The sequence below is a fragment of the Denticeps clupeoides genome, chromosome 16 (genome assembly GCF_900700375.1).
Source record: "Denticeps clupeoides chromosome 16, fDenClu1.1, whole genome shotgun sequence".
Classification (NCBI taxonomy): Eukaryota; Metazoa; Chordata; class Actinopteri; order Clupeiformes; family Denticipitidae; genus Denticeps; species Denticeps clupeoides.
In genome coordinates this window covers 13,705,813-13,717,916 of record NC_041722.1, presented here as the reverse complement: position 1 = coordinate 13,717,916, position 12,104 = coordinate 13,705,813, and the positions used below count along the sequence as shown (strand labels likewise).

At 44.9% G+C, this 12,104-nt stretch overlaps 1 protein-coding gene across 2 annotated transcripts in view; it reads right to left on the bottom strand.

The window, feature by feature from the left end:
• Positions 1–12,104, bottom strand: part of cemip (cell migration inducing hyaluronidase 1) — a 57,625-nt gene that overhangs the window by 9,274 nt on the left and 36,247 nt on the right. For both annotated transcript variants that reach the window (XM_028956550.1, XM_028956551.1), the window contains exons 12-14: positions 6,536–6,705; positions 5,340–5,549; positions 3,687–3,892 (exon numbers count right to left, since the gene is read on the bottom strand). In XM_028956550.1, coding sequence (XP_028812383.1) covers positions 3,687–3,892; positions 5,340–5,549; positions 6,536–6,705 — 586 coding nt within the window. The remainder of the gene's footprint in view (positions 1–3,686; positions 3,893–5,339; positions 5,550–6,535; positions 6,706–12,104) is intronic.

The following is a 12,104-nucleotide window of genomic DNA, read 5'->3' as shown; positions in this document are numbered from 1 at the left end:
TTGTTTTAAAACGCTTAAAAAAAACCTGTGGCGCGCTGCTCAGTAAAAAACAGATGGGTGTGGAGAAAGCGCAGCACTGAGCCCTGGAGTGAAACACGGAGGCGAAAGTGGTTAAAAATGCATCGAGTGGTTTACGCTGCCGGCCTCTCAATCCATTTTTCCTTAAACGTATTTGCCCAAATTGGGCTTGTGACCATTTTTCTACCTAGACATGCAAGGCCACTTTAACGTCAAGAGAAATTCCGGCCTAGCTCAAAAGTAACAGCTACTTTTGTTAAAAAAATCTTCATATCCTTAAGGCTTGAAATATTACTATTAAAGAAACAGTCCTTGGACAAAGGGTACAAATGACTGCAGAATAAAAATGACTCGCTCCCAGGTAGACATTAGGTCAGTGTAAGTGCTGTTAAATAATGTTTATTTAAGTTCATGTAGATTATTGAATTATAATGGGTTACATAATTTCATGATTATTGTTTTAAATCTTTACATTTCAAATGTACTAAGTGATTTATGAGTGTTTAAGTGGTGTTTCGCGATTGCATGTTCGAGATTGCACGAGATTTCTCTCATATGGACTGCAGGTGAGCGGATGTTAAAAGATGTCAGAGCAAAGCTACAAAGACAAAATGTCTCTTTTCAGGACAAGCGGCTTTTTTAAGAATTGTTTTGCTTATGTTCACATTGAATCTTTGTTTCGTGTCGTTGTTAATGTGTTGTAGCGTTTAAATACAGTTCTCACAGCAATAACCATCTTGTGTCTGTGTTGTCGTGAAGAGAGCTCAGACAATCAGCGAGTACTCTCAGGCCCTCACACACAAGCACATCTTCCAATCGTGTCGCATATATTTTTGACAAGGTCGAGTGAAATAATGCTAAAAGCAATATGCATCTGCCATTTTATGTAACTGAAAAGCATGTCTGCAAAAACCAGTAATGGGTGCTATAGATCTAGAATAATAATTATGGTGCAAGTGAAAGGAATGATTCAACATTAATGGAATACTTTACATAATGCTGGTTAAATATGCATAAATGATTACCAGCATACTGGCCCAACTTTAACCCCTTAACCCTCCAGGAATCAGTACCATAGACAGCTCCTCTGCATTATACATTTCATAAATATGTTATTTGAATGAATCCATGGAATGCAGATGGTTTTAGGTTTTAAATAAACAATTATTGTACAAATCCACTCGCTACCCCCCATCCATGCTTCACCCATGTGTTTGGTCAACCTTTTTCAGGGGTCCTGCATACGGTTCACACACTGGGTAATGCCTCCAATAGCCTCAACGCTTACGGTGAAGAGGGCAGTCACACCGCCCTGCCATGCGTCGATGTTTACAAAACCATTACTTTCCATTACATGTAGCACTGGCTCTGCAGCGGAAGCCTCGGCTGCATGTGTGTGGATAAGCGGCTTTGAGGTAATGAATTAGTGCCGTCAGGGCCTCACTGTAATTATCCGGGCCCGTAGGCCTGCTTTGTGCCCCTGTCCCACCCCACCGCTCACAGCAAGCCATGCAGACGAGGAAATTAGCCCGCCCACAGTTATCTACGTGCTACACACCTTCAACATTGTTGCATCTTCAATGTAAATCTGATACCCCCGACTACAGATGGATGGGTTTGAAAAGTAGTTCCGATGCTTGAGAGACTCATGGGAGACGCGGGTTTTTTTGCGTCTTGTTGTTGCTGTAAATAAAGTTATGTACCAGCATAACTTTATTTTCTGCTTGTTGTTTTTGTGCATATCTGTGTTGTGTAATTACAGAACTGATATCCCCGTGAACCCTGACAACCATTAGACATCCAATGCCACAATCATCCGCCTATATTTCAGCCACAGACATATCTTTTATTCAGCAAAGGTATTTATTCCCATGCTCAGATAGGCATCTGAAATAACATGTTTACTGTCAGCAAAGAGGATGAGAGCGAAGAAAAAAATAAGGAATTATTTCCAAACATAGCCAAAGGGTGTGTAGCTATTTTCATTGCCTGAGATTAAACTAGACTGAAAGCATAAAGTGCATAGTGCTTGGTACGTTTGAAGATTAAAAATCATTATGAAATAATGACCTAGCTCATTAGTGAAAACAGCATATTGTGCTCTGCGAAGAGAAATGAGACTAAAGACGATGACGCTAAACAGCCTCGACTTGGTAAAGGAAAGCGTTTGCGTGTAGGCTTGTTTTGCTGCATATCAATAACAATTAAAATAACTAAAATAATTGCCCCCTGTTGTTTGGGGTAAAACACAAGTTATTATTTTAAGCACTTCTGGTAATGCTGCTGTTGCTGTTCTTTTGTTCTTGTTGTTGTGCAGCAGTGAAGAAATACATATACAAATACAGTTGCACCAGGAAAAAAATGTGATCACTTGCAGGATGGAGCATTTACTGTGCTTGGTTCTTTAATGAACCCTTTCATGCATGAATTACAAAAGCCTTTTGTTGTAATTTGCTCTATATATTTGTGAAATTATTCACATCTCTACTTCGGTGGACTGAATGCTTTTGAGCTATCAGCTTGAAGCAATATAGAGCTCTGTATTATCTGAAAAGTGCACGTGCAGAACGAATCCGCAGAAGGAATGGATAGGGTACTGAAAGACTGACTCGATATAAATCCAATAATGCATGACTTCCATCTGTACTTGCCTAAATGTGAACTTTCTAATGGAACTGTACTGAGAAATGTCTATAAAAGGAGATTTCATCTGTTGTCTATTTGAAGCTGGTTGACCACACCGTTATGGTGTATTGACACAATTAAATAAATAAATAAAAACAGACAGAGACCATCTTTTGCGCAGAAACACTGAATCTGAATTGACATCAGCTTGATCAAGACCTACAATCAAAAAGCATGTGGAACTGCCCAGATAGAACAGTGAACAAAGAACTAAATGTGGCGTTTGCGAGGAGAAAAATCAAGGCTGAAGCCTCGGTCTGGACACATAATAGGTAATGTTCCTGGGATCACACTCCTCCAGGTGAACCTGCCAGCTAGATGCTCTGACCCTATGACTCTCCTCTTTTGATCCACAGCCTTGCTGTAAAATAACTCCATGCCTCCAGATTCATTGTAGCTACTGCATTAATAATAGTGAAGGTGTCTGTGCTGCTGATTCCTTACGTTTTATGGAGTTCAAATGTCGGAACGAAACAAGATAAATAATAGCATTATTTATTGGTTCATGCCGATTCAGAGGCAGCTTATACAGTGGAAATCAGGCAAGACCAGATGAAAATATTTTAATGCACACAGTATACTGTGACACACGTGGTTCACAGCATTTTTGGGTGCATCATCTGACTCATTTTAGAGTCTTTAGGAGTGTTTATATATCAAAAGACCAGATCATCGCCCATTCACTCCCTATATGAGTTGTTGTCAATTGCCAATTCTCTTTATCATAATTATGAACGTGCATTCTAATAAGTTATTATTATTAATTCATTGCAAAATGTGTGATAAATTTGTATATATAGTTATATAAAATAAGCACATAATGGCATGACTATGAATAAATGATTGGATATTGCTTGGGCTAGTCCTGACTTTAATGAAGACAATGGTAGAGAATCTTGTATAACTGCTTAGGCACAGACTGATCATTCCAATTGCTTCGAATTGTGATGTGTGTGTGTTATCGCGTTTTACAGCGTTCTCACCTGCAGTCCTGCCGAGGTTTCGCCACGTAGCCTGGGAAGGCGCCATCGGTGATGTCACGGCACATCTTACTGTCTCGGTCAGAAGGCAACAGGGTGCTTGCCTTCACCATCAACCCCAGGCAGTGATCAAAGGTGTTCCGCTCCTCAGGTCCGTCCTCGGTGAAGAAGCAGTGGCCCAGGGCGTCATAGCCGACCACGTCCTTCACCTGCCAGAGCCAAAAACGCCAGCTAAATCTTTACATCCTCTGTTCTTGGCAGGGGGAGAAGTTCTGTTTATGTTTACCCTTTTGCTTCATTAGCGCCTCCAGAGGGGAAAAAGGCGGCATCATTAGCAGAAGGATATACACTGATAGTGGGCTTGTTAACTACATTACTGCAGGGACCTTTCACAGCGCCATTCCTGTCAGACCAGAGACGCCGCAGCCACAGGATGTCACCACAGTCTCCAGGGCCCACAGATCTGGGTCACGTGACCTGTTCCTCCTGACGCAAGTGCCATGATTTCAACACGATCGCATTTCAATTGCCTCCGCGGCCAAATCTCTGTGAGAAATGAAGCCAATAAGTGCCCCACGGCCCCCCCCGAATAGTTCGGCGGAGGGTCTGAAAGGCGGTGTGGGCTTCATTAGCCACAGCCAGGGCGACAGATGGCTGTGCCAGTGGGGTAATAACTGCAGAACTCATGACAGCACCGTGACTGTCCAGCAGCCCTGCCTCTGAAACCTCACATCCATCCATCTCAGCTGGGAGACTGATACGGGGTCCGCCGACTGCACTGAACTTTTCAACTTGCAGCCTGTGTAGGTGGGTGCTGCAGAAACGAAACAAAAAAACGCCATCCTGCCTGTCGCTCTCTCTCACATTCAAACACACACACTGCCTGGAGACAACCCGGGCCCAGCTCAGCCCCTCTGGGATGAGGACTTTAGCGGCTAATTGACTAAAGGTCTCTGGAGAGCTCTGCCACATCCACTGGCTTCACAGATCAGGCTAATGTGCGCTGGGCTCATTACTATTGAAATGTATTCATTATTGCTCATCTCTTTTGTGTCTGATTTCATAGCGATGCCCTTTTTGGGAAGCAGCCGGAGTAGATGACTGATCATTAAAGTTGTTTTGCTGTGGGCCTGTCAAATATACAGTGAGTGTGTGTTTATGTGTGTGTATATATATATGTGTGTGGTGTGGACACAGCTGAATTTTGCCAGCTTTTCTGCAAACTAAATGCTCTGATTTCACAGCAACTTTTCTTTAAAAAATGCACTGAATTTTTTTTTTTTTTGAGTGAAACTGTGCGAAAAAGAAAATAATTATTTTTTTTTTAGCTTCTATCTCAAGGCAACGTGTTCCAGTGAGCATAAAACTGTAGCAGAAATATTTCCAGGTAAATTTGAGGCATGCAGCTGCTTAGTGTCTCTGCACATGCATATCAACATTTTTGATACATGACACAACATATAAAATATTTGTTAACAGGAGCGAAAAATAAACTAGAACTCCCTTCTTTCCATTCTGTGCACATGCATGGTAGAGGAGGTCACGTTTTCAGGAGAACAGAAGCCACTGCCTGCTATGATTGTTGGAACTAACATAAGATTATGTTCATGGGTGGAAACTCATCAGGGACTGATTGATCTGTGTGGCCACACTCACCAGCAATCCATTGGATCCGTGCACGGTGACGCAGCGAGAGAAGGTGTGGTGAATGGACAGGTCTCGGACGTAGGTGGGCGGATCGTAGCCTCCCTTCTCGTCCACGTCTCCATTCATGTGGAAGTGCACCGGATAGTGTCCCATTGACTGCTGGCCCATATGCTTCAGCTCCACGCCTTCCACATGCGTGGCCTTAAAGCCCCGCTCCACCTGAAGGAATGGAATGCAGTGAAGGGGAGGGTAGGTGTGGGTGTGAGCGTGAGAAAGAGTAATAAAATGAGAATACGAAGAATTTAGACATCGGCCATATAGAGAGAGAGAGAGAAAATGATATGTATGCACGCAAGCAGGCAAGGGATATATTTCCTATCTTTCCAAGCCATGCTCACCGACTCCTCATGCATATCCATCCCAGGATTCCGCATTCCGCCCCGGAGGAGTCAGATTAGGGATGTACATGTCAGAGCATGTGAAACATGTGACATAAACTGAGGCAGAGCTCAGGGCATGGGCGCATTATCTGGCATCATCCTTCCCTTGAGAAGCAACAGACTGCGCTGCAAGAAAATCTGCCCGCTCACTAAATCCGTCCTCTTCCACATGCAGGCTGAGACAGATCCCTTATTCCACCCTTCTTCCACCTCGTTGGCGAGGACACCATTCTCCTTCCAAAAAAAGGCTTTGACTGCGACTGGAAACGTCAATAATCAATGGGAGGCGTCCAGGCTGATGTTAAGGAAGGGGTCAGTGTGTCATGTTCGACTTTAAGGAGAACTTGATAGCTGCTCCATTAAAAGATGACACGGGTTTGCACATTCTGTTTTTTTTTTCTCACAGCTAGACATCTGGCGTTCGTTAAGTTATTGACTGGGCTTCAGATGACAGGAACCAGCATTTGGGGACATTTCAAACATGTGGCCAAGAGTAATACTCTCACAGAAACAATACGCCACAAGTCTGAACTGTTTACTTATTTATTCAAACATCCCCTGAATCAATCGCTTTTTTAGGATTTGGCCGACTTTACAGAACGTGACTCTTGGGAGCCGAAATGGCCGCCAGTTCCAACCCTCGCAGAGAGGGCTGAATCTGAGAGAAGGTAATTACCCAGGCCGCCAGCTGCTTGGCTGATCCTCTGTCACACTGACACCCCACCCCACCTGCAACCGTGTCACCAAAAGCAACAGGTCTGGTACCTTCAGATGGCCTCCGAAGGTGTCAAACTCGAAGAACTTGCAGGCCTCGTTAGCGTAGCAGGCCGGCTCCATCTCGCCCCGGATCAGGATGTTCCTGGTCAGCAGGCCGACCTCCGCCCTCATGTCCACCCCGTCCACTTCCTCTCCCATGTGAGGGAAGGTCGGTTTTCCTGAGGGATGAAAAAAAATAAAAAATGCCACATGCTTGTCAATGTCGTCGTCTGGCCTGCTGTCACTCACCCGGCACGCTGCCCGCTCCGGGGCCACGGCTTCACGCCCATTAGCGGCGCTCTCCAGCAGCTCAACCTGCCACAGCGCCGAGCAATTCAGACAACTCTCACAGCCAGACAGCGACAGAGCGCTGATGGCTTATCGCTCGCAGACAATTTCTGAGGCTTCAAATGGCAAGGGAAGAGAAGGAGAGAGGGGGGCAGTCAGGGAGGTTGAAAGAGGGTGAAGAAGAGAGAAACAATGATCAGGAGAAAGGGACGGAGTGTGAAAAGAGGCGCTTGAGTGAAGTATAATTCTGGATGACCCAGATAGAATGAGTCAGGATGGACGGATTTTAGACAAGAGTGATGCAGAGGCAGAAAACTCAAACCTTTTTCCTGTCGAAAAAATGCTTTTGGACAACAAACACAGCCCACTTTCTCCTGCTTTCTAAATGCAACACATTTACTAGTGCTTTTAAAAAAAAATTAGAATATAAGAAAAAAAAGGTTCTTTGTTCTTGTAATTTACAGTATTCACTGAATATAACACAGAATATGCCAGCGCCATTTTTCAAGGTGAATGAAAACATTTGCTGGGGAAAACATGGTGAAATATGTTTTACTAATATATTTTTGGTTGTTCTGACCATCAGAATTTCCCTTTCTTTCTTTCTTTTTACAGATGTGCTAGTGTTTCCGAGCTGATGTCGGCCACTGCCCCGCCCAGATCCGGAGTGGAATACAGGTCAGTGGGACTGGCTCCAGGCCCAGTCATTACGGGCGGACAGGCAGAAGTAAATCTTTTCGGCCTCGGCCGCATTAAATCTGATTTCAGATACCCGGCTGCCTAATTGCCTCCCGCCGCTTTTCTGGCAAGGCGTTGAGGAGGTAGGAGCCGCATTCGCACAGCCAGGCGGCTCACGCTGGCAGGGAAAACAGAGGGAAAATGCGGCAGCCAAACTACAACATCCTCGTCTGAGGGCCTGGGCGAAATTGTCTGTGAGAACGGAGGGGTGCGTAATAAAACCACAACTCCATTACCTCTGCACACGATCTTTCTCACTCCCTCTATCTCTCACCCTCAGACTCTGTTCTTCCATCTCACACCCCAATTTCTCACACTCTCGTTCACCACTCTCCGCCGGGGTGTAGTAATATCAGCCCGGGGAGCACCAGCACGGCGGTGTGACACTACAGGCGGCTGGCAATCAGAGGAAGTAAAATTGCTGTAATTCGGCCCGCTGTTCCAGGCCGCTGTCATTTGGAGGAGCGTTTTTTTCCCCCCCTTTCTTCTTCTTTCCTGCACAGCAGCGGCTGATAGAACCGACTTCCCAGGGTCCGCGGTATTACATTCTATTTTTGTTTGGAGTTCGGCAGAGTTCCTGGCTTTCTTGTCGTTCTGCAACAAGCTCGTGTGAGAGAGCCGACCTGGGGCGCCCGCCGTGGCGCTGTGGCAGCGGATGTGAGGGGAGAAATGGAGAGGACAGCAGGGCATCACTGCGAATTACATCCTTCTGGAGCTGCCTCAGCTGTCTGAGGCGGGTGAATGACCCCTCATTCCACATAAGCACACACACACACACACCAATGATGCACACATGCAACAGGTACATGCATGCATACATACAACACACAAGCATGCACACTCGCAACATTGAATACAAAAAGCACACGTATATAAATCCTTTTTTCACTTGCAAATAAAAATATGAAGCGCAGAAGCTGTTCACATTCACAATTGTGCCTTAAGGTTTTATTGACGTAGTTATTGTGACCATGGAAAAAAAAACCTAACACATATAACCATTTGTTTTTATCTGCAAAGTCCGACCCATTATAAGCACCAAAAAATCCAACCAAATTTAAAGCGTACTGGCCACACACTTGCCCGCGGCTATGTACAGCACACACCTCACACAGGCTGTCTGCTAAACAGAAGAGCCAGGTCCAGTGCCAGAGCTCCCTGCCGCACACTCACATTGCCACTCCGCATCCTGCTGTCAAACACCTGACACTGCGGGGACGCGCGGGCGAAATCTAATTACGGGCCGCAGTAACCGTCAGGTCATGCGCAGGGCTGTCTGCGAGCCAGGTCTCCATCCACGGCCAGAGTGGCCAGGGCTAAAATCCCGATTGCTTTCCATCAGGGACAGAATACATAATGCTATGTATGATAAGTAGAGCATTATGCAGCTTTTTTTTTCATATGAAGAGAGTGAAATGCACGAATCACACCAGCGAGTGCAAATCAGTCCCCGTTTAAAAAAAACGAAACAAGGAAAACTATGCTTGGCACGCGAACCTGTTGCCATATTCTCCTATCAGCACCTCATATCACCGTGTTGTGGAGAGGGTGTTGTTAAGGGCTGCGTTGTTTCTGACATTCCCTGCCGCCAGGCAACGTTTAAAGCATAACGTGATAATCCCTCATTCGTGCAGGACGTTTTCACAAGCTGCAGAGACAAACCGCTGCCAGCGGGTAACAAGGCTGGCTGCCCCCTTCCCAACTCTGGATGCGTGACTAGCCTCTCTCCGCGACCCCGTGGGGTCCCGACACATCACAACGGTCCAGTTACATTACACAAAGGTGCACCCCTGGATCTTCAGTGCAAAACAGATGCCAGCTGAAGACCAGCACAGAGTGTCTTAGCTCATGATATCCATTACCAGAGCTTCCTTAAGACGTCTGCCTGAACTATCGAAGCTCATTTGATGTTAAATGAAATCATTTTACATGTTTTAAAGACCTCTTTTAGCATTAAAGGCCTGGCCAATTATGATTGAAACCGTGAAAAACCTCCCAAACAACCACAGGCCCCCTCAGTCAATAACAACAAGTGTTACTAATTGTAAAGACCCGTAGGCTAGGTATAGACATTAATGCAGCTTACACTAATCTGACGAATTTAAGAATTTGGAGATTCGCATCAAGTGGAAAATTCAAAACATTCAGAAATGGCCCGTCCTGGGGACAAGTCACTGAGGAACAAGCACAGAGTGACAGCGCAGAACAAGCGAGCCTACATGTGCCGTGCGAGTGTTGAAAATTTTCAGGAGCAGCGGATTAGCTACAACTGGATGTTAGCTAGTTAAGAGTTCATTTTTTACAGGTCGATATGAAAACCTGTTAAAATAGAAAAAACTATTAAATAGTAAAGGATTGTGATACACAGCACAGCACACAGTGAAACAACGAAACGTCTCCGCTTTTTAACCATCACCCTTGGAAAGCAGTGGGCAGCCATGACAGGCGCCCAGGGAGCAGTGTGTGGGCACGGTGCTTTTGCTCAGTAGCACCTAAGTGGCACCTTGCCAGATTGGGATTCGAACCGGCAACCTTCTGATTACGGGGCCACTTCCTTAACCGCTAGGCCACCTCTGCCCCAACGTGCCCCATTTGGAAGCTTTTAATACTCCTAATATTACAATACTTCCTGCCCTGACATTTTTTTTTTTTTTGGTTTTATGATTATGGCAATTGGCAATTAAAAAAAAATTCGAGTCTTCATAGTGGCTTACGATGGTGCAACTCATAGGTTTTGCATTTCAAATGGAATTAATTGTAAGCAATGCCACAAATTTTAGTCTCTACCATTATTTACAATGTCTTATACTTCACATTGCGGAAGGGTTAATGCTCAACATTGCTACAGGCAGGGTTAATGCTCAACAAATCTGTTGCAATTCTTGTTTTTGCCTTCAGGTTGAACACACGGTTGGACGGCGGAGGGTCGAACTGCATTCTTCTCATTTGGGCATGAAGACATGTCTCTCTCATCTCTGACATGCCCCAGGAGGGTTTCGTCCTCTCGCTGAAGTGCATTCCAGTCATCCCTAAACTCCAGATAACCTACAAATGATCCTGCAGAATCCCTGCTAATTCATTACAGACCTTTGTTTTTCACTTCTGAAAAAGGGAAAAAAGGGAACGTGGAGACTTCAGTGAAGGAACACCGTACATCAGTTCTGAAAATTCACTGTGCAACCCTGACGCTCGCCTTCTCAGATCAGAGGCCGTCTATTGATCTCACACCTAACAACCGCTTTTGATAAACACAAAAAGGCTTCAAATTAGGAATAAGCGGCCCCGATCTGACAGATTATACAGTTCAGAAAAAAATACATTTAACAACCACACTCCAGAGAAAACATCTCCTTTCCTGACAGGCAAATGCCTCCCAGAGACACCGTGAAAATGAGAACAGAGTCAGACTGGATCCAATAACGCACCTAGACTCTGCAGGGAAACAGCAACTCGGGAGCAAGAATTTTGAGGATCTTGATGAAGAGGCCATTTCCAGTAAATGGAGAAATGCCACCAAACTCATGGCCTTCCAGCTGTTGTTGGCATGAAAGTGGATGGTGGTTCAGACGGTGAAAAACAATCCTCGGTTTAAAAGCATCTCATGTCTCCCTCCCTCTGCAGGTTTGCATGCGGGAATTAGAGGTGGAGAGCCACCAGCAGAGATTTGCATGTTTAATCGCGGCAGGTAAACAGAGAAGGGGCATTTGGGGCCTACACCTCCAGGGACGTCGGCAATTATGTGCACCGCCTAACAACACCTGTCAGAACAGGAAAATGCTGGGGAGTGGCGGGCGACACGTGTTTGTTTGCCGTGAGTTTTCTTTTTTTTTAACCCTAGCAACTATAATCCTCTTTAGAAAACAAGCAAAGAAGGGAGCCTGTGGCTGGTGAAGGAGAGCGTTCCGATAAAAAGCTTCGGGTTCGGAGTATATGCTCGTTTAGTCCATCTGGTCACACAAGTGAAATGCTTTCCTACTTGATCAATATCTGTAGGGCGATTTACAGTTCAGTATGATTTACTTGCAAACACACAGCCACAAAGAGCTGTTGACAGACCCATATATGTGGCATAAAGTTGACATAATTATGATATTGTACAGTAGAAGGAGTGATGTACAGTGACATATTGAAACAGGAGACTGCCAATGTCTGAAAACACAAAATATGGTATTCTATCTGTTAATATTAGGGCTTTTGTGAAAAGAAAAACTTTTGAAAGCCTTCCTGACAAAACTCTTAAAATGATTTATCTTCCATGATGAAGTGGTTCCAACCACAATCTTGCTGTTACTAAGCAACGTCATTCAGCACCAGCATGTCGCCGTCAGCAATGTAATATGGCAGAATGATATTTAAACAGATGCATCAAGGTGGCATGGGAGTTTTAATTTTCTCCCAGGAGTCCTCTCATCCAATCACATGGCCAGACGAGATGGAAGTGGTACGAGAGTGAATATTACAGCCTTGTTTAACTAAGAAGTTTACAGAAGATATAACTTGATTACACACATTAAGCTAATGTGTACACTGTGGTAACAGAAATTGACCTGCA